The sequence below is a fragment of the Vanessa tameamea genome, chromosome 23 (genome assembly GCF_037043105.1).
Source record: "Vanessa tameamea isolate UH-Manoa-2023 chromosome 23, ilVanTame1 primary haplotype, whole genome shotgun sequence".
NCBI classification, from domain to species: Eukaryota; Metazoa; Arthropoda; class Insecta; order Lepidoptera; family Nymphalidae; genus Vanessa; species Vanessa tameamea.
In genome coordinates this window covers 9,638,443-9,662,823 of record NC_087331.1, presented here as the reverse complement: position 1 = coordinate 9,662,823, position 24,381 = coordinate 9,638,443, and the positions used below count along the sequence as shown (strand labels likewise).

Sequence of the window (24,381 nt, the reverse complement as noted above, 5' to 3'; positions counted from 1 at the left end):
TTTCTTTACATAAGAGTATATTTTTACGCAGAAGAATATTTACAACTCTTACAACTGAGCCAAAATGTTATAAATGTGTACAATTTGTTACAGGACCATTTATATTCGCTTACGTCATTAAATTACACTAAGAGATTACGAGCATTCGTCTAACAGCGCTCGCACCGAGCTGCCGAGCTACCGAGCTACCGAGCTAGCGACCGCAACTACGCGCACTACGAGCGGGTCCCGCCGCCGTAATTCTCACTAATCTCTTTCAATCCAATTTAAACAAAACGTTAAAAACCTTGTTCTATTTTGTACTTATTAACTAAAAACATTAAAAAAATATTGTTATTTCATCGAAAACATCGACTTATCTATAAAAGTTACATTATTCCGACACACTATGTCATTTATTGCTGTTTAAATTGGGTTGAAAAGAAAAACAAAGCATAAATACATGCTAATAATTGTCAGGTAAACTCGCAACTCTAATCGTGTTCCGAGTGAAAATATCCAGATAGTGAAGGAACCGAAGCGGCGCTAGTGTAGTCGATTTCGTATTTTAAAGATGAGCGTCAGTTTGAGTTTCAGAACGAACACGATTGTAATCGCGAGTGAACGCCATTAGCCTGTCGGTTGTGCGCCCGTAGTTGCCGATCCTTATGAAAGCAGAAGACGCAGTCGCTCAATGCGCGAACATCTATCCCAAGAAGAACAACAGGTTCCCGACCGCGGCCGGCGCCGGGCGGGGTGATGTCTAGTGTAGACTGTGATTTAATATATAAAACTAGTTCATTTCGCTCGCTCACACACAATATACGCATCGTGTGATCGAGATAGCTACTCTTATAGATACTGTCGAATACGTGGCCATCTCGCCCGCGCGTTGTACTGCTATACCCACACACAGCACACGAACGACAATTCGTGTTCTCATTTGCAACATTCATACCAAATCAATTACAATAAAAAAAAAAAATCACAGCGAGCGAGATGCATTTCTCATATAACAGCCGCCTTCTCGAAAACGAATATATTTATATATATATTTATATAAACAGGGAACAAGGGTTGACATTTTGGAATAGTATTTACAGTATCGGTAATTACATAGTTTGTAAAACTCGTGCGGGAACAGAGTCGCGCTATGAGCAAGGCGCGGGGAGCCTCGCTCGTCCGACAACGTCATTATTATACAAATCTAATACCATTGCACTGAGAAACTCATGTATTTCTGCGGCATATCTATTACTAAAATCCAAGATGTATAAAGTAATAACAAAAAATAAAGAGTTTGTATCAGTGAACACATTCACACCACACAAGAATCGATTCGCAAGTCGGGTTTCGGCTCAGAGCAGCTCCACCGAGCCATAGAGCCGACATTGTACCGTCAGTGCTTTTGAGATTGCGATCTAGCAAATCTACAAAATTCATTAATTTAGTAAACTGGTGAACAATATTTGATGACGTATGTTCAGCGCGCCATACTTTGTACAAATTGGATTATATCGTACCGCGGCTTTGGTTGCATCGAGACGGCGCGAGGCTCACGGAGGCGGCGCAGACGCGGCGGCCGAGTGGGGGGTATTTTTCATTTTTTTTATTTTTATTTTGGTTTAAAAACATTTTTTTATCTTTTATCGTAATTTACTAAATTTACTATAACATTGCAGTTTGCACACGCATGAGACAAAATTTGCTGAAAAATACCCAGCAATACGCGGTCCGGTCCGCGCGGCTCCGGGGACTTACCTAAAGGTACATTAATTCACGTATCCTACATCTGTTACGCTCCTCTAACAGAGATCGCGACCCGCCGTGGCCGCGTGTCCGAGCGGCACGACGTTTATGGCAATCGCTTTGTATCGCAACTCGTCGCGAGTATCTTGTCTATCGCTTACCTTTACAATATTTCAATGTAAAATTTACACACGAAAGTAATATAAAAAATATAATTTGTAATAATAAGGTACAAAAATAATATCATATGGATATAAGTTTGAGTAATCGTTAGTCGCACACAACAGTACAGTGTCACGCTGTGAATGACTAGCCGTCGTTGTCACGTTCCGTCTCGCGCTCCTCCCCTCCCCACTCTTCATATTAATACTAGAAACCATTCAGTGAGATTCATTCCCAAATAATATTCTTGACTTTTACAAAAAAACTCTTCGTTCAACAAAATCAGATCTCGTTTTCTTTTTTAAAAATCGGGCTCGTATAAAACTAAAACCGAAAATATTCAGACTTAAGAGTATTCGTACGCGCCCCCGCCGGGGCGGCCGGCGCGCGACAGGCGGGCCGACCGCGGCAGGCGCAGTCTGAGTCACTACGTTTGCAACGTCAGTGTCGGCGTGGGTCGGCTGGCTAGCTGGCACACTTGGTCTTCCCATCCAGCAGCTTACGCCAGAGATCGAACTGCTCGTGGTACTGCACCATGTGTATGGCGATCCCGCGCTGCACCGCGCACGGGTGGAGCGCCACCTTCTTGTTGTAGAACTCCGGCGCGTGCTGGCGACGCAGCCGCAGCTTGCCCGCCAGCACGCCCGTCACGAACACGTCCTCCAGGCGCAGGTAGGGCTCCGCCGGCGCCGCCTCCAGCAGCGGCCGGATCGCGTCCGCCGTCAGCAGATAGGCCGGGCCCGTCGCGAAGTCAGGGAACACCTTCCCCGGAAACTGGAGCGGCGATATGTAATACTTCGACTTGGTCGTCCGCTTCGGCAGCGACTTCTTCACGACCTTCCCCCACACCGTCCGCGTCGCGTTCTCGTGCGCCGCTGCGAAGCGCAGCAGGCGCGGCACGTTAATGAACATGTCGTCGTCCGTCTTCAGAAGGCGCGGCGCGCGCGGGCAGTACGTGTCCGCCCACTCCAGCATCGACAGCGTCTTCAGCGTCAGGTTGGAGTATGAGTCCACGGAGCGGCCCACCACGAGGTCACCGTACAACGCGTCCTCCGCCTCCAGCGCCGGCCGCAGCGAGGCGGGAGGCGCCCCGAGGACGAAGGCCAGCGCCACGTCGCGCCGCGCCGCGTAGTGGCCCCACGTGAGCCGCACCGCGTCGCGGGCCGCCGCGTGCGTCGGGGCCGACGTCACCAGCACCAGCAGGCGCAGGTGCGCGCCCAGCGCCGGACACAGCTCGGGGTGCGGCCGCTCGTGGCCGGCCACGTACAGGTCGCGGGTGAGCACCACGCGCGGGTCGCGGCGCGGGGCGGGCGTGGGCGCGGGGGCGGCGGCGGCGGGCGCGGCGGACTGGGCCGTGGCGTTGTGCCCCGTCGTGTTGGCGGGCCGCGCCGTACGCGTGCTGGAGGCGATGCGGGACGCAGGCGGGACTGGGGGAGCGGAGTCGAGAGGGACGGCTGCCGGTGCGGGGGCTGGGACGGGCGCAGGGCGCGGACGCGGTGGGGGCGGGGGCGCCGAGCGCGCCAGGAGTAGCAGCAGGAGCGCCGCCAGGGCGACGAGCGCGACGGCGTGCGAACGCCGCAAGGCGCCGGCCGCGCCGAGGGCGCCCATCGCTCGCCTCACCCGCCTCCCGATAGGACGCTGCACTGCCGCGTCTGTAAATTATTTACAAACTTTGACTCTATCGATCGAATTTAAGATCCTTATAAAGCTAAATACATATATTATTGTAATAAATATAAACTCTAAAATTATATTCGTGTAATCAGTATTTATTTCTAATATAAATAACATCAGATCTCACATTACGAATGTATAATGCCTACTGACGGAAACGTATTGTGAAAAAATAAATATCAAAGCTAGTCAACAGCGGCTGCGCAGGAACAGTTTGTGTATCTTCCCTGATTTGACATCCCTAACATCAAGGACGGTTGATGAAACCACTTCAATTTGAAGATGTGTGCTTACTTATTGATACTCCACCAGAAAACAGACTTCTTCAAAGTATATTTGATTCAAAGCAATCATACACACGATTTAATTGATTTATTATTTTCTAATTACCTAATACTAATACAAATAAATCGAACAATTTATTTATTGACAATAATTGGCAACCGTCAGCTTCGAGATTCTATGTACTAAGCGCTCTCGCGTTATTAACGATGTACAAATAAATATTTCTACAAATTTTCCTCCCAAAATAAATATTCGTGAGCAATAATAATGTTATAATCAAATAATAGGTAACCGTGTCAAGGCGCCTCCGCCGGTCACGTCTCCGTTTGGCCAATATTGATCTCTCACGAACGAATCGCCTCATTTGTTAATTAGATGATATGAACACGGAATCGGCATTACGGTTATAAAGGTTATAAAATTAATTGCTTAAACATGTACATATTTAATCTCGTCTCGTCAGTCGTCACACTCGCAGGGACCTTCGTAAACTCGTATTCACTTTAAATCATTCATGTATGAAGTTGACGAGAACTTGAAGAATATTTTAAGCTGACACCACGTCGTGACTTGACATAGCTTTGATATTGACATAATAGACCGGGAGATGACACAAAATACTAGGTCATTTGTACCAGTAAGGCGGTTCTTCAGGGGTCTAATTACGTAAAGGCAAAAAGGAAAATGATGGTCATAGCGCTCGCACCGGCGACCCAATCGCGTGGGCGTTAATCGAACGCGTCGGATATTTTTTTTCGTGTCTTGCTCGAGTGTGACAGTTATAGTATGGGATTATTTTTTTTAGGTTGAATTTTATCCAAATGAACCGAATACAATGATGCCATACTGTAACAAATGATTTTATGTCTTGTACCTTGAAAACGTGTCGAAAAATCAGGTTTTTGAAGTATGGCGCCACGTTTTCCCTCTACTACAAGTATGGCAAATATAATAATGGTCACATTGTATCGTATAATTTCCAAAAATCCAAATGCCATACTGGTACAAATGGTCAACTTTTTTTTCTTTTTCACCTTTTAGCTCAAGTCCGACAGTCATCCGCCCCATGTTTACAATCTGTAATAAATTTTTTTACGTGCAATTGCATCCAAATGACGAGAATACAATGATGCCATGATATAAAAAATGATTTTACGTATTTTACAGTCGTATTTTTAAAACGTGTCAAATAAATAAGTATTTGAAGTATGGCAGCACTTTTTCCCCCTATTAGAAGTATGGGAAAAATAATAACGGTCACATTTTGCCAAATATTTTCCAAAAATTCAAATTATATATATTAATACTCGACGATGATTAGCTATGCAAAAATGAGCCTGGTACAAATGGTTGAATTGTTTTATTTAAATTAATGTATTCGCGTCGGTATGGCGGGCAGTAAGTCACACCCGAGAAGTATGGCATTACGCTACCGCCTACTTCTTTTTTTTTCGACTATCTGAAAATACAAGCATTTTTGTGGAACAAATCGTTCGACACTCGTTATTTATCCGACGCGTTCGATTAACGCCCACGCGATTGGGCCGCCGGTGCGAGCGCTATGACCATCATTTTCCTTTTTGCCTTTACGTAATTAGACCCCTGAAGAACCGCCATACTGGTACAAATGACCTAGTATTTTGTGTCATCATCTCCCGGCTTATAACAATTATAACTAATTTAAGAATATTCGTGCGATTGGGGATAAGGCCCGGATTAAAGGGCAATTCACAATATACAAATTTGATACTTTTTAGAAAATTTGCATTTAATATTCGACTAAAATATTCGGTTTTTTTAAGGGATAATACACCCACTCTGGGCCCAACATGGACATTACTTTAGAAGTAAATCATCTTATGAATTATATTTGTTACTTAAATATATGATAATTTACTTGGTGGTAGGGCTTTGTGCAGGCAATTAACCACGACGATACAATATGACAATTCTTGTACTTTATGTAGGTAATCAGCAATCACAAATTATAAAGTAGGTATATTATAAATATCCGAGTTGCGTGAACCGACGGTCCCGTTTGGAAGGCCCAAACTGTACCGCTCTCTATAATAATATTTAGCTTCCGACTCATCGCTCTCCAAAGAATTCAAAATGTGACAGTTGTCCCTTCAAACGATTCCGATCACGTGACTCATTATGTAATTAAACATCCGCCACATTAGCACGCGATAATTCGTATGAAAAAGGCTATTTATTTAATATTTGTTCAATTCATGGGGTATTCCGTTACTTAATGCTGGCAGGATTTAATAAATATTTTAAATGTACACGGTTGTCAATCAAATTTTTATAATAAAAAACAAAATGTGATATTTAAAATGGACTAATGTGGATCTCAAATATTACACTTCCAAGTCCACATTTATACAGCGTTCGATGAATTTTCTATAACGGCCTAAACACGAAACTACGACTACTACTTCTAATCAATTACATAATGTATTGATAGTGGTTTAAACCTTGCTAAGGTACAAAGCCATACGATAGAGCCCTTCGAAATCGTAGCTGTTGTAAAGCAGGTGCACCCCTTCAGGTAAATGATAATTTTTTCTTCAGAAGGTTTTTACTATTATCTACATTATTCGACAATAACTTAAAAAAATTAATCATTTTTATGGTCCCGAGAAATTAGCTTATTTGTCACAACTGCTGGCAGCAGGTACACAAGTACAAGTGAGGCACAAGTACTGACAACAATTTGCGCCTCCGTCAGATGTATCGATGGCAATCAATCTATTAGACGACTAAGAAGCCAGTTGTTGAAAACAGACACAGAAAGTGTACTAATTTAAAATTTGGTTACGGAATGGATTCAATCTCAAGAGGTGAATATTATTTACTTTTCACTACTGTGCTCCTGTCTAAGTTAACCACGAAGTGCGTTGCAAAAGATCTTCAACTACATAATATAAAGCAAATTCGCTTCCCGCTGTCTTTCTGTCCGTATGTATCCTTAGATCTTTATAACTACGCAACGGATTTTGATAGGGTTTATTTTTAAATAGATAGAATGATTCAAGAGGAAGAAGATTTTTATGTATAATACACGCACAATATAGTAGAGTAACACTGATAATTTTAGAGGTTTCTAATGTGATGTCGTAAATAAACAATTTTTTTGCGCTTAGATTGCAGACGCTGGTTGAATTAAGTGCCGTAACGACACTGTGCACGTAAGTAATATAGATGAATATGGCCTACAAAACATTTTCAGAAGATATTACAGATTTAAAATGTAGGGAAATAGCGTTTCTATTGTCTAATGACAAAAAAACGTGAACGTTGTATATAAACACATTCTGCAGTGTATTTAGTATCAGCATCACGGGTGCACCGGCTGAAGACGGGGCGGGCCGCTAGTTATTTATAAATTCAACAGGTTAGACTAGTTATGCCAGTTATTTTTATAACTGGAATATTTATTACTCATGTAGTAAATGGGCCACCTGATAATGTAAGTGGTCACCATAGCCCATAGACAATGGCGCTGTAAGAAATATTAACCATTCCTTACACCGCCAATGCACCACCAACCTTGGGAGCTGAGATGTTATGTCTCTTGTGCCTGTAGACTGGCTCACTCATCCTTCAAATTGGAATACAACAATACTAAGTATGGTGCTTGGCGGTAGAATATATGACGAGTGAGTGGTACCTACCCAGACGAACTTGCACCCTTACTCTACCAAAAAATAAAGCCTACATCCAAAAAAGCTCTAATTTTTTATACCAAAAACAATCACACTCCCTTCATAAGGAGTAAGCTTAATCTTCGAGGGGGTAAAATTGAGGATGAAGGTTTGTGTTCTATGAAGTTTTATAAATTTTACTAATAATTTTACGGATAAAACCGCGGGTTCAACTAGCCACATTATAAAACAAATTGCGGCTGCGGGTCGACACGCACCTTCATCCCTCATGGCACATGAGGTAAAAGAGCGCATCATTCGTTTCATACGGAGTTTTGTTCGCGGGCGCGGAGGCGTCGGTACAAACTTGCACAAAGCACTTCAATAGAAGTAATTACTACGAACGTGAGCTTTCATTGGTTTTCCGATTTCGTATCTGAAGTGAATAGTTCCATAAATCCTATCTAATATTGTAATACGACTCCTTCCGCGCGAATTAAAACAATAATTTTGGCTACACGAATTACCCTTTTACAACTTACTTTTAATCGCCCTCGGGCCTCGGTCGGAGTTACTTACCTAACACGAGTAGGTACTATTGAAACCTACGCAACAGATAACAGCTAGACTAATAATATTTTCATAAAATATTCTGAATTTGTCTGTGCTACATACTTGTCTAAGATTTTTCTTAACAATTATTTACCTTAGACCTTAATTGTATACAAATAGAAGTAATATACAAATCATGACCGCATGGAATGATTGCAAAACCGCTGAGGAATATTAATTTCCCTGTTGAATCGCTATTCCGATCCTCTGGGCAAAAATGAGCCAGCCCTCCTGTCACCAGTGGAGATAATAAGACAAAGTTATTTTGCTTTGAATAAAGGGTTTTGCACTCCTTTTGCACTACTCCTCCAAGCTTTCAACTGCAGAAGGTTAAAGTTTTCTAAGCTCATGTCTTTATTCATAAACATGACACGTGACTTCGGTGAGTTGATCTTCTTTCGTCTATTTTTGTGTCATAAATAGAAAACAATCGGAAGTCCATTTTATAATTTCAGTTTTGCTGTTTATTGTGGCGGTTACGTCTTTTTGTATAAATTCACAAGTTCATCTTAATTAGTACTTATTTTAAAAACATATTTAAACAAGTTTTCACGAACATTATCGTCACAGTATAAATTCTGATAATTATAATTGATTATACGGAAACAATATAATCGTGCGATACGTAACCATACTTTCAATAATTATTATTTATTCACGTATAAATAACATTTAGACATTTATTTATGAAATCGTGTTTATTCGTGTTACGATTGGATTTTGTGATCATACTAATTTACATAATGAAGCTGTTTGCGGAAATAACATATCACAGATTTGATTTTCCTAACTGGAACTGTCTAGTACGAGCACTGGCTCAATTATCCAAACACGTTAAGCGGACAATCGATTGGGACTTCTGGCAGAATCGAGGACTAGGCAACCTCGTACTCGTCCACGCCCTGGTGGATCAAGTGGTCGCGATCCTCGTAAGAGTGTTAGTTCCCTCTGGTAAAGAGGGTTCCCGTAAAAGCTAATAGAAGGTGACGTTTAGTGGAATCGCGGTCGACTCGAGGCGTGCTCGGTAAAATAGAAAAATATATGCAAATTATCCAACTAGGAAGCAGTATTCCAACACTTTCTTTTCTCTAATAAAATCAATACCAATAGGAAATGACCATGGAAAAAGTGTCTGTTGATTGTAATAATTACATTATTTTTTCCTTAACGATTGTTAACATCTCAAGACGTCAATTGTTGTATTCCGGTTTGAAGGATGAGTGAGCCATTGTTATTACACAAGGGACAGAACTTATTAGTTTCCAAGGTTGGTGGCGCGTTGGCGATGAGCGAATGGTTCATATTTCATAGAGCGCTTATGTCTATGGGCGAAGATTACCACTTGCCATCGGGTGGGCCATTTGCCAGGCCGCCTAACTATTAAAATTTAAAAATAGAGCAGCCACTTTTTATTTCCTATAATCTTAACTTAAAAAAAAGCAGCGATACATCATAAATATAAATAAAGAGTGCTAATTAGTATTCGAATTCAAGTAACCTTATTCAACATAGAACTATTACACGTTCTCATTTTTTTTAGAATTGTACGAGCGGATCGGAAACAAACCTCAGACCTGAGAAAAAACGACGGAGGAAAATCAGAATATAAAATTATTTATTAATTATAATATAACTAAGTGGGTGAATGTCAAACAAACGAATACACGAAAGAAAGCTCAAGCGAGCCGAGGAATGTTAGAAAACTATCGGACACTCTTACAAAATGATGCGACGGTAATTTATTTTGTTGAAGATAGAACAACCGTTTTGTGATAACTGAGCACTATAACGATATAACTATAATATAACTATAACCGATGTACCGATGTATTAAATAAACCTCACTTCCTTACATATACTACAAAGGCGAAAGTTCGTATGTACGGATGTTTGTTACTCTTTAACGCAGAAACCACTGAATGGATTTTAATAAAACTTTACATGAATATAGCTTATTTATAAAGATATTGTGTGAATAATACCTGATAACCGACCCCTAAAACGCAAGCGAAAACTAAGAAACTCTTAAGGGAGCTAAATATTCTTGGATAAACAGAAAAAAAATACGATATTTGGCGCTTTTTATCACTCATTTCATAAATCTTACACTCAGGAGTTAAAATCTACATAAAATTGCTCCAAACATACTCCGAATATAATATCGATAACTAGTGCTTTTTGTATATCAAATGAGGAGAATACGGTTCGTTTAAAGTAAAATAAGCCGCAAGTGTTAAATACCCGTTGCTAATACATCAAATAATTGTAAGTATTAGCTTAATGTTTATCTTTACGTGACATTGCTGATCGTGCGATCAACGACAATATTGTCTGCCTTCCGGGGTCACCGTATCTGTGCTGTGTCTGTATACACATTACGTGGAAATTGTGCCTGAGTACATGCTAGTACCGCGACGATAGTATTTACCCTGTGCTATACATGATACGGAACCATAGAATAAACACGAGAAGTGAAAAGTACCAAGTATGAGGTATTGCAAGGAGTTCGATTCGAAACTTAGTAAGTTTAAATATTTTGTTTAAAAAATCATGAATAAGGAATACTAGCCGATAGCAGATCATATGGTATATAGTAAAAAAGCGTAAAGTGTTCGTTGAGTTTGATGTGGGTTATAGATACATAAATAATTTTGTCCGGATAACAAAACATAAAATTTGGTCTATGTAAAGAGCATAGCAACTGAGCTTCTCGCTGGTTAGTTCGGTAGAATCTACATTCGGATATTACCTGTGATACCGGATAATTTTTGAATTACAAAACGATTCAAAAGAGCTGGTCGTTCACGAGCTCGGAGCAGCCAGCACCTCTCGCGCGTCGGCCGCGTCGCTGTTGCCGCGTCAATGTCAGACTTTATCAATTAGTGGAATGCTCTTAATTACAATCGCCTCGCCAATTCAAATGTTGTAGCGTTGATAAATATCATCATTTTTAAATATTTAGACTTTATTTCAGCCTAACATAAATATTACATTTAGATATGGTGTAATATAAAACGTCCTTTAATCAACTAACTACTGGGCTCCATATTTATTGTTAGCATGTATATTATATGCAATTATATATAATGTAAATGTAAATATTTTATTGTAATGTAAATATTTATTATTAACATACTATTACTTCGAATATTAGGTATTATACCTAATATTATACCTAATAGGTATTATACCTAATATTCGAAGTAATAGTATGTTAATGTTCTCGTATAAATTAACTTTCAATTTGAAAGTAAAGGAGTTACGAATTAATGCAAAAAGCATCTCACACATTCGACTGTTAAAAATAATAAAGAAATTACAAAATTATTGCATTGAAATCAGTTTTGAAATATATTAAACAAATATGGGCGAGAAGTTCTCGGGTAGCGGTTAGCTCAACACGAACGAGCGGGCACACAGGCGGCGTCGAGTCGGATCACTAGTATAGTATAGTTGAAGATGGTGATTATCACGGCGAGTGCGACAGCGGAGCGACACAAGGCTTTGTCACCAGAACCAATCAATTAAGGGGAAATTGAAATTCAATTCTATTCCGAACCGAAGTCCGCTCATCCGCCCCGTTTTTAACAATATATCCAGATAGAAATTTAAATTGGAGCGCGCTATTGCCGTTCGCGATAATCAAAGAGCGTCGAAGATATTTATGTTATATATCATTGAATAAAGTTTGCTGTTATTGAATAATAATAAATTATTATAGGTTGCGTCTGTACTGAAACATACATTACTTATCTAATTAATATATAACTCACATGGATCCTGTGAACCTGCACCTCATAAGAACAGCAAGGAGCTTGGATCCTCCTTAACGTCAGCGTCCCAAAGGGAATTAGAGTCTGGTATCAACAGTAACCGCATTGTCCATAGAAATGGTCCCGGATCGCTCCGCAGCACCAAGGGAGCCTGGCTCACGGCCTGTCGCAGTCGCGGAGGCTCGCCAGCGAAATCGTGGCAGCAGGAATGTGTTGAGCTTTGCTCTCAAGTCTCTAGCCTCAGTCAGCGCCTCGATCGGGTTGGAATACCGAGAAGTGATGTTTAGCGGGAGAATAAATGATAAGAGGGTAGTACCAACCCAAACGGGCAGTAAAACCTGCACTACGCACTACTGAAATGGGTAGTTAAATGCTATATTCACGGATCTTATTCTGCAGAATGCAAGCCATCAGAAATCTGTATTTAATTTCAATGCAACGAATGGTCTCCGCGTCCTAACAAATAATATTGCCAAGCTTTTTTTAAATTCTCTCTTTCCAAAACTGACATTGTTAACGTATAAAAGTACGTCACGTACAAATCATACTGTATAAACGGTATCCTTTTGTCATTCGTGTATATGTATGTAAGGTGACTTTACTCACAAACTGATAGACGACGTCTCTCGGCACGAAATATAACAATATTACTATCGCACACTCGTCAATTAGCGGCGGAGTATCGCTGCCCTGGAACCGCTCGGTTGTGTAACTAAGCTCGGACTGCACTATCAGCGACGGCGAGATAAATATATATGTAATATTAATATTGCTATTGGCAGTGAACCGGAGACGTTAGCTTACTAACCGTTTGTAGGTGCATTACGAGGATAACATTAAAAAACCATTACCATTAAGTTTTATGAACATAATTAAAATTAACATAATTGTCTGACAGTCACACGCCGTCTTATTTTATTCAATTGATGGTTCAGTGGATAGACAGACAATCCTAATCGTAAATAGCGACTTAAAATCCGGTCAACTATAGCTCAGTTTTATGCGCTGAATTAATGTTCAAAGTTTACCTCGTGCTCGCCTCAGGACAGAACAACCTCTTACCATAAATGTGTCCAAATTTTTTTGACATATCTGTATCCACTATCCACAATTTACAGGAGAGCACGCACTCACCTGCCGCGAAAGAGGAGCCGTTTGCAAACCGTGGGACATTAACAGGTTGCTCCTATTTATCTCAAAAGCGATTCTTAAGCCTAGCATGAAGCCTAGATTCTTCGAAGCCAATAATGAAGATGAAGACGGACGTACACAGTTTGCTTCATTTATTTAATGTAGTAATGATTCACGCCATTGTTTCCACGCGCATACATTATCTTATAAGTTAGTGCATGATTATCGCTAACTTCAATCGTAGCTTTTAACTGTTAACTGTTATTAATAAAATACGTACTGTATGTACGACTTGATTCCAGCCACAGCCAAAGTCACAGCTACGTTCAATCAGTTCTTATAACTGTTAGATATGGAGACTAATACTTCACTGTCTGGTTCGAGCACCTTTCGTCTTAATTTATTTTTAATTTACATTTTGAAATAATCGTAATAACTTACTTTCAATTTTAATTTTCTACTTTCTCCTTTCCGCTCTTTCGTCGGGTAAGTGTTTTCTAGAACTGTATCATGCACGCTTGAAAAAGTTTTAATTTTTATTGTATACAATTAAAGAAAAACGTAAAAACTGCGGTATTAACAAACCTTTTGCCTACTTCATTGAAGCATAACAAACAAATAACGCATGTTCCTAGCTCAAGATCAAGGTTTTATTGAACGACATATCAAAAGCTGTTCACCAAACCAGAACTGTGATCAGGTTGAACGGCAATAGATCAGATGCATCCTCCGGGCATGGAGGGCAAGAGGAATGTAGTTGCAGGTACAGGTAGCCGTGAGTCAGTGGTCAGCGAGGTCAAGGCCCTCGACCGCTCTAACGGAGAACACACGCACACACACACCGCTGTCACGACACGAACGGCGCACATGCCGCGTGAATAATGAACGATTCGTATAAAATTATTGAAATATGTATATTTTATTATTTCAATTTGACTAAATGGACTGCGGCGAGTTTGAAAGATACGAATAAATTGCAACTAAGCATTTGCAATTTTAATGTTGTTAAGGGATGATCCACTGTTAAACAATGCTTTGTCTTAAAAATCAATGTTTTAATCAGCGAGTATTCTGTAAGCTTAGTTAGCTTAGCCATTGAGAGTTTTTGTTTAATGTTTAGTGCCAGTGCCGCGTGTCGCCGTCGTCTCTCGCAATTGCAACACCGCCACCCAGCCGCCACCCCGCCGCCGCCAGGAGCGCGACCGCAGCACCATGCGCTAACAATTATCGCTTGTATCCAACGTGACTCTCATTTTCTGCTCTTGGGAATCATTTCAGTGAAATATACGATGTCGACAATAAATATAAAATATTATATATATAACGCGACAATTAAATTCCGTCTGATATTTATAAATGCAATTATGGACAACTCCTTAATATGAAAATCGAGGCGGTGTACCTGGGCCAAGTTAGATAAGAAGATTTCCGAGGATACAATAAAAATAGTATGCGTCCCTGATGGTAGATGTAAGAAGCACCACTCGTAATTAAATTGCAAAAATATTTTATGATGGACATAGTAGTTTGCGCTTTTACTTCAGTTTACTTCGTCTATGTGGAACTCGTTTATTGCAGGGAATGCTGCCTGTTCAACGATTCATGTTATCTGCGAAGAAATGTGGCCCGTTAACAATACAGGCACCGGCACGCCAACCATTCACGATAATAATATAATTGACAGAATAACATTCCGTTTAGAATTTCTGTAGCTCACTTTGTAAATGTAACGACCGGAAATGATTAAGTCATGACAAAACTTTTTATTACAATTTAATTTCATCCGTAATTAATTGTGTAATTACGATCCACACAAAACCTAAAATTATGTAACAATGATAATTAGAACACCGATACATAATTAGGTGCATTATATAACGGTCCGGTGCCGCAACACGTGACTTAAGGAATCATATCAATCTCTTTTGTTTTCATCCAGTCACTGAAGCGAAGTTTCGAAAAATAAATTTAGCCAATGACACATATGAGGAACATTGCCTGAAGACTCGCCTGGTTTGGTAAAGCATCAACGTGGAATGTGCATAGAGCCAGTAACTCTTTTGCGGGGCAACGTTCGGTTCAATACGGGCAATACGTATACTACAACAAGATCCCAGTAAGCGTTCAAATTGTTCTTTCTCTGTTGTGTATGTGTTTTCTCTGTTAACAAATTTAAAAAAAACGCTTGTGTGGAAGGTTGTTATACAATTAGTGAGTTCATGGTTGATAGCACACCTTCCGAATGAAACGATCACCTCCTGCTTATTTCTTTTGATATTGAATATCTGTAAATAAACACAAATTAACAAAAAAAAAGACCCGCCGAGTTTTCGCCGAAACTTCTCAGGTCAGAGTATTTTCTTTTCGGAGCCGGTGGTAGTTTTTTATTTGTCAATCAATAAATAAATGTAATACTTCTCTATTGAATAAAGGAATTTGATTTATTTTTGTCAATATCTAGCTTTTCGTCTCTGCAACCGCTGGTGATCTCGACCATGAAACGTTGAACATATCAATTGTAATTTCTTTAAATATGTAAATAATTTCGTTTCTATCGTTAAGTTTGTATGGATGATAATTATAACAACTCGTGGGCAGAGGTGAGTCGCGGCGATGAACGTATATTGCAGAAGCTCGCCAATACTCCACTTGCACTAATTTTCGAGACATTCTCTCAAGAGAATATACAATTTAGATCTATTTGTTGATGTAATATAGTCAGGGTATCGGGCATCGGGCCATCTGATGGTATGTGGTCACCACCGCCCGTAGACAGGGGCCCATAAGAAATAATAACGTTTCCTAAAAACCAACAATGCAACACCAACCTTGAGAGCTCAGATGGTTATGGCCCTTGCGTAATTTGCTATAGAATGATTGAATATAAGATAGAGTAAAAGCAGTGATGTATGTAAAAAATACGTGAGAACCCCTAAACGTACCAAAGGTGGACAATAACGGCCTCCTAAGGAAACACTTTGGGTTTTATTGTACACGCGACCCAAATGCGAATTATTATCGACCACTACATGGCTTTTAATTTAGAACTTTATTCGACGTGATCATGATCTCACTCACACTTGGCCGGGTTTGTACTCGCGATTTTCGGTGAGGATATGAGTGTTATGGCCACGTCACTTGTTCTATCCAGAGTCAGCGCGGTCCAGCGAGTACGTATGTGTGTATGTCTAAAGTTGCCGAGCGGACGCGTGTACTCACGACAAAATACAGTTACGCTAAAGCGTTCAAATTTGCTATCGCTATGAGTGTAACTAATTCACTTCTCTGTGACGAATATTAAGACATTGACTTACACTACTCGACAACGGCGGAGGCCTCTTGGAACTTCACGGCGAGGCACTTCGCTACAGTGAGATATCCTCTTTGACAAGGTTTTTTACATTCTCACCGTCGCCGTTTAATGTCGTAAATCAATAGGTATTTAATCAACGCTCGAGCATTAACAAAAGAATAAAAACATTAGTGGCTCGTTCATCCGTAACTTCTATTACCTAGGTCTTGCGACCGAAATATTCATTGAAGCATGCCAGGGTTGAAATGTACATTTATGTCGACTTTGCATGTTCGCAACAAGTTGTGGAGCGGCTTTTAATAGTAATAAAGAACGTAATACACGGGCGGTCGCCTTTTTACTTTGAACTAAATATACATGGTACGTAATAATTACTGAATCTCGACTGACTCACCGGACTGGTCCTGGACAGACGGACGGACGAGAGTTTGCGTACAAGGAAAGTGAAATTAAATTACGACTAACTGTAATGTCATCCGATTGTAAAGAGACTAAATTAAAATAAACTTGCCTGCGCTAATGTGCAACGCGATTAAACTTGCTACCAGTTTCAACGCGTACTTCCCACGTGGAAACTAATACCCATGAGAATATTAAAAAATTATCGTACTCTATTTAAAATTTATTTTTCAACATCGAAACTTCAATATTCCTTGTGTTAATTTTTTACATCTGCTCGGAGGACGTTTCCCTCGTTACCTCATTCCGCTTATCCGATATAAACTCCGAATGCCAACGCGGTGCTACACTTGCTCTAATATTTAACAGCGGCCGAGTCGAAGGTGGACGACCAGTACCTATTAGAACAGGTTTTTATTTTATTTGTTGCGTTTGCGCAGAACACGCGCGCCAGAGATACTCTGACTAACACATTACGTCAACTTAAAGCATCTACTTACATTTAACAAGTGGTTTAAGTTTAGTTTCTATTGCTTCTACTTCTCTGCTCTACTATTTATTTGAATTTCAAACATCGTCTTGTAGATATCACTATTTTATTGCTACTAATCATGACGGGATTTTGAAATATATATGTTCGTTAACCTGAGCAAGTAACAAAATAACAGATTTCATATTCAGAAGACTTTAAAAAAAAAACTTGAAACATTTTACTTTGAAGAGTATGAAAACAAACATTCATAATTCTAATGTTGAGAATTATCAAACAACAGTGAAACCTTTCAAAACGGAGAATGCGTCTCGTCGAAAGACAACTAGAAATAATGAGGTGTGCATTAAAAATAGTAGGTAGTGTGGGTTACATTAAAGTCTCGGAAGCGGCAAAGTAAAAATAAACTAGCCGCACTGTTGGTGATCGCGAAATTACAAACAGAAAGAATTCTAAAGAGTTAAGTGAATGAACAAGCATGTCATTAAGAGACATGAAATAATTTTCTATTTTCAATATTTCTTACAAAGAGATATTATGTTCTACGAATTTTTTTATCACGTTTCGCTTTACCTAGCTCGGCCAAAAAGTCCAATTACGATGCACCGCGTACTCACTCAGTTGACGATACGAAATTTCGCAGCGATGTATTTATGAAAATTACAAATACATTATAAAATACGGATTATTATACCAGTATAGTTATTATACCAGTTCTTCGTCTTTTTAATTACCCGTTCTTTTAATGATTTAACAAATTTATATATGTATGTAGTTGAGATATTCTGCGAATGGACAAATCTGTCATTAGATTCATCGCCAATTTCGCCCTCTTGGGTGATGAATTCCCAAAAACGCTGTAACAACTGTCTTTAATCATAAAATTTAACATGAACATTTCCATAAATTCTATCCCTATTTAACCCTTTTAGGAGGTTAATGTTGAAAAATACTCTTAATGCTCACAAGGAGCTCCTGTGTAAAATTTCACCCCGTTCGACCCACCGATTCAGGTTGCGCGTTTTGTGTCAGGTAGTCATTTTAAAATTTCATTACGTATTTATTAGAATAAACAATGTTAACTTCCTTATCGCTGTTTTCAATAAACATGTTTTCAATTAAAAATTGAAAAATAATGAATAATGATACTTAACGAGGACAATAATCCAATAAACCAAAACAGACTTACGAATGTTTGGCAACAGTGCCAATTCGGGTCGGGAGCGCTGCACGGAGCGCCCGACTGACAAGCAATGAAAGCGACACTAGCTCTCGTATGAATCCCTCATCCCAGCCGGCCGACCGACGACTCGTGTCAGATTGGCTGAAATACTCGGAGCAGCGGAGCCGTGGGAAAGTTCTTTCAATCGACATCTACAGGATAATGTAATTTAGAAACAATTTTCCTGTCAGATAGTCTTTAAACAAATAAAAATCTCCCTCCGAGCGGCACACTCAACTCGTCCAACAGTAGAAGTGTGCCGAGCCCGCATTACTCCGCAACTGCAACTTGCAAAGCAAAGCCCCGTGACTGTGCGCGTCTGGATTTATGTTCATTTCCATATTTATTTAATGTCAGACGGATGTTTGTTGTGACGTGACCTGAGTGTCTGTTGAATGGTTTCATACAGTTTTCAAACAGTCTAACCTAGTGAGAGCCGTCGAGTCTCAAGCAACTTACATATTAAAAAGTACTCACTGGCTTCTAATTCAGCTTTACTAAAATATGAAATAGGCATTCGACGCCGGCTCGGGCCGCTCGTTCGTATCTATTATGGAGTACTACTTCAATGAAGCAAACTTTTTGTATAATCTTTTATTTTCATTTCGGTTTCTTATCTTTTTACTAGTTTCCAGAGCTGTCAAACCACAGACCAATCATGATCCACTATAGATTATTTCTCTGCTAAAGTATTGTACGAATAGAGGGCATTGATTCAAGAGGGATCTGAAAAGTGATAAATTTAAGTAGTTTGATGAAGTATGTGAGATTAAAAATGCAATCAATTATTCATGACAACAAAAATTGATTAAAGTATTCCAACGGCCCCGCTCTTAGCCCCGGATCGCCTCGAGTCACCGAGTGTGACCGATAGCCTTGTCTCCACTGACAGACCTTAGTGTTTCTTATAATAATTAGATCATACTAGCGCTGCCCGTCGCGTCCGCGTAAAGTTAAAAATAATATTCAGAGCGTGTTCGGTGTTCGGTGCGACATGTTGGTATAATTCCAAAAACGTATATGATCTTATTCATTTGACTGGATGTGCTATGAAGAGTGGAACTTTGAACGACGCGAAGCGACCGTTATTTCTTAATTTTTTGTCGCACTTTACAAAACGAAGATCTCCTCCAAATTACAAGCTCCAGCTCTGCGTTGATTATTATCATTCAAGACTATAGAACATGGAATTGACTTAAATATTGAAAAATGATATACATATATATATATATATATATATATATATATATATATATATATATATGTATATCTATATATATTTCAATGGGTTGTAATAAAACACAATTTTCGTTATAGCATTTTAGTCGCGCATACCTAATATTTTTCTCAACTTATTTAATTAAATTGTATTTTTTATGAAATATTCTCAATAGCTTTCAGTTTGATAGAGTTTTACGATTTTTATACATGACGGCCTTTTTTGTAACTCAAGAAGCTTATGTGTTACAAGATATCCTTTTTCGTTGTATTCGATGTATTTTCATTTGAATAACCCCCGTAAAGCTATAGGCAGCCTTGTAGCCGCTTCCGCACCCGGCAGCCATTCTCAACCGATACTAGTCAACTGCATAACATACGTCTTTTAGTACACCAGTGAGTCCGCAAAGAGATGTAAACTTTATTCCCTCGTCTTATAATGTACAAGTTCAACGAGGCTGACGAATATTACAGACAGACAATATTTTCGGACAAATGGTTTATCAGTCTCTAAATCGATTTGTAAATGTACACACACGACCCAGTCATCGTCACCATGTGATTTTTTTCCGTAGAACGTACAGATAACAGAGCCGGTGGTCAACCCACACACGCGCTCCACGGCGGCGCGGCGCTCGCGAGTCCCTCGTGTCGTGTCGTGTCAATTACCTATGAATAATGTATAAACAACAGGAGGTGCCGACCATAAGCACTGATAAAAAACATAATTACGCTCGTAATAACGATTGTCTATAATTTCCGTCCAGAATAAAATGAACATTTTATTGTAATTACGACGATAGCACTTTTAGTTCGTCATAATTTGGAGTTCAATACATTCATCTCGAGCAATTTTTTTGTCCAATAGTTTTTCAATTGATTAAAATGAGTGCTTACAGTAATGACTCATTTCCGTCGAATTAAAAAAAAACTTGGAAAAATAAAAATATTGGAACAGAAGAGTAAATCTATAAATATGACAAATGGGTATCTAGCGGTGTTTTAATTAATATAATTGCAATTAGTCAATTCTACTATCGGTAAGCAAAACGGATCGTTTTGTTAATAAAATGGCCAGTCTAAGTTACATTTATGCAAATAAATGATTGTTTACGTTTACACGAAATAAGAACAATAATCATCTCGCTCTTGAATATCATATAACGTATTTCCTCAATTCACATTTTTTCAAGGACTCATTCTATTTTTGCTTTCGGTAAATTTTACATCTTTGATCAGTAATTAAATCCAAAATTGTCTAATTACGTCGTACGCATTTAAGGCACCAATTATTTCGCAACGTCCGTCTGTCGCACTTTTATATCGTGGCCGCACATTTAATTGACACGCAACCGAAAATAATTGATAGCAAGTTGAAGAGAACATCGCTTAGGACAGTAATCTGGTATTCATCTTAAGAAGCTTTACCGGATCCGTCAATTCATTTAAATTCAAATTTCAATTATACGGGTTTGGATACGAGTTCTATCGATTTTCTCGTTCATGATGTATCATGCCAATTAATAAATAGGGCAGCGCTACTTCGTAAGGTATAATGACACGTTCCCTTCGCCGTTCTATCGCCAATAATCTAATAAATTATAGTGTAACACTACTTGGGTGTCTCTCCCTTTAATTTTCCAAGTTATTTTAAATCAAATTTTTCTTCTTTTTTTTTTAATTGCACGCCAGAATGGTGTCCAATTCGTAAAAGAAGTCTTCAAATCGAATCAAATCAAAATAGGTAAGGCTTTAAAGTCCTTCTTCAAAGCCATGTAATAAATTAATACATATAAACAAGTGAATAAACTATAATATAAAATATAATATAAATAAAGGTCTTATACTTATATAAACCAGCTCAGGCGCCGTAAATCGTAGCTTAGTCGATGGCGATTGTAAAATAATTGACTAAAATGACTTGTGTTATTTTAAAGAGAAACCACTTTATAAATTACGACAGACGGACGTGGCGAACTCAAGCAATTTTAGATTAATTTATTGATGATAGATGCTAAATAAATCATACGAAAATGTATAATTATGTATTTTTTACTTTCAAACTGAAAATAAAAAAAATTAAAAATGATGTAAGAAAATTCATGCTAATTCTACACTTGCTTACTTAGGCATGTGGAAACAATGCCCTTACACAATATTACTGAAAACTGTTTATACCTTTGTTATTATACCTGAGAATTTAATTAAATAACACTCCTGATATGTTACCAGACCACACATACGACCCGACCACATATGTTCGACCCCCGTGTCTATGTTCAGTGATAATTCTAAACCTAATCAATGTTTATTATTTACAAAAACAGCATGATCATGTATCATGGTTTGTAATGATTTCACTAACTAAGTTTACAAAACATTTCCAGTTTGAAAACATTATTTATATTTTAATATGAAACAAACTATCTAATCAAAGAATGGCATGTGAATTTGAAGACCTAAGACAACATCCATATCTTTATTCAATAAAGAGTTACATTTTCTCATAAATTATTTAGTTTGGAAAGAAGTATTGATGAAAGAAACTTGTCAAATTATACATATTTCTCATTGTGGCTTGCAATAAAATTGTCATATTAACCCAATGAATATTGTAAAACATTACCAATAACAAAAACAAACACTAAAGATGCAATATAGAAAATTAGTTTCCATCTTAGCTTCATAAAAAATTATGAGAGGCCTTGACATACACAATGGATTCAATATCAGACACAGTTTCAGGAGTCTGTCCTTGATATTGGATATTGTGCTGAGAGTTGAGACATTATTAATCTTGTCTAAAATATTCTTTCATATACATTTTTTCAAACTAATGTTTTTGGAGAAAAACATTACAGACCGGTATACATACTAAATAATCAAGAGAAAATCCATCCACAAATAGATTCAAGTTGCGATACATAAGAATACAAGTGTATTCTATCATCTAAACTTTATTATTGATGATTACATTCACATTATTGTATTTGTAATATTTGTTTCTAAAAGTTATTATAAGTAATATTTTACAACAGTAACATTACCCTTGAAGACATTGATACATGTCATATTGATGAAAAATGTATCCTCAAAAACGAATAGTTTTAATTATAAAATAGTAATTGAATTCTTCAATTCGTTTTTTTAATAAGTATTATCTAATAGGAAATTTAACTTTTTACATTTTAAACTTTAGAATACAAATACTAATATAAATTATTATTTATGAAGACAGATTCATAAAAATAAATACATATATTGTACTGTAAACAAATAATATTATTTTAAAAAAGCTTGTAGGAGATTTTAAAAAGTTTTAATTTACAACTAATGTTTTTGAATTATTATTGCATATTGTATAGCTTGCTTTTCAGTAGTAATTATTTTGCAATAGATTTGTCAATTTTTAATGATTAAATATTTCGACTTACCATAATAAAACACGGAAACAGAAAGAAGCGACGATCAAAAGATCCCTTCAGTAAATCACTAATTGAAACTTAACTGATGTCTACATTACACAGATCGAAATATATAAACTTCAAAGCCCCACGACCGCTAGAAACTAGTCTCCAATAAAGCGACACCACCCTGACTGTAAGCTTGAGCCATGAACGAACCACCGCCACCCAAGCTCCGCCGACCCGAGCTGCTCTTTGACATATTTGACATTGACAATTATTTGACAATTCAAGTACGGACCAACGTTTAGTTTTTGCTATGGTAACTACGTTATTTATGAGGGTGCTAAATTCTTCCATGTATCTTTTTATAAAAATAGAAGTTGTAATAGGTGTTTATTTGAGATTTATAGCCTTTAGCGTTATTTGACTGATTACTATGAAAGTAGTTTTCATACTATCCACTTTGTTATTACTCACCGCGTGATAGCTCTGCAGAACATCAATTTCTATACCGTTCAGTTGATCGCTATAAAAATTGGTAAATACATCTACATTATAACTACATATAAGACAATGTATATACACAGACAGGACACAGAGAAATTTCAAACAAAGCTAGTACATACATAATATAATACGTATTAATTATTTATGTAATGTATGTAAATAGAAAAATATTAAAATTATTTTAATATTGTAAATTTATAAATTTTTACATCGGTATTTGTTTTTTTCATTTTATTCATAAAGTAATAATACTAATAAGATAAGATTTACACAACTACCATATTTTATTGATGTTTAAATACATGTTAGCGATACCTTTATGATAGATATGGTATCACTATATAGTATAGAACAAAGTCGCTTCCCGCTGTCCGTCTGACCCTATGTATGCTTAGAAATTTAATAGATAGAGGTTTTTTTAATAGAAAGAGTGATTCAAGAGGAAGGTAAAAGTCCGCGATGGTACATATTTATGTCTATCTCTTAGGGATAACCCACAATAACCATTTTTTTATCTTTACTTTTTACGAGAAATAATGGCTTTTACAATAAAGTACCTTAAATAGATTATGCATTTAATGTAGATCAATATGGTCCTGAACTGACTAATAACGCTGTGAACGATATATATAAAGACATTCTGTAGTAGATATATTTAGTATAAGCATTGCACCCGTGTGAAGCCGGGGCGGGTAGCTAGTATATTATAATATAATGGCTTTGAGTATTAATTTATTTAAGTGAGCTCACAATTCCCAAAAGCACTTTAAAAACATGGTGTTACATTATTTATTTTTTAATTTATTTAAT

General features: G+C 38.0%; 1 protein-coding gene across 1 annotated transcript; it reads right to left on the bottom strand.

The window, feature by feature from the left end:
* Nucleotides 1–23,336, bottom strand: LOC113403645 (beta-1,3-galactosyltransferase 5-like). Its single transcript, XM_064218671.1, has 2 exons — nt 23,092–23,336; nt 1–3,542 (listed from the first exon to the last, which is right to left on the bottom strand). The coding sequence occupies exon 2, from the start codon at nt 3,496–3,498 to the stop codon at nt 2,356–2,358; it is 1,143 nt and encodes a 380-aa protein (XP_064074741.1). The 5' UTR covers nt 3,499–3,542; nt 23,092–23,336; the 3' UTR covers nt 1–2,355.
* Nucleotides 23,337–24,381: the final 1,045 nt, after the last annotated feature.

Bases quoted from the DNA above. Each gene is read 5' to 3' on its own strand.
- LOC113403645 (XM_064218671.1), bottom strand. From the start codon at position 3,498: ATGGGCGCCCTCGGCGCGGCCGGCGCCTTGCGGCGTTCGCACGCCGTC.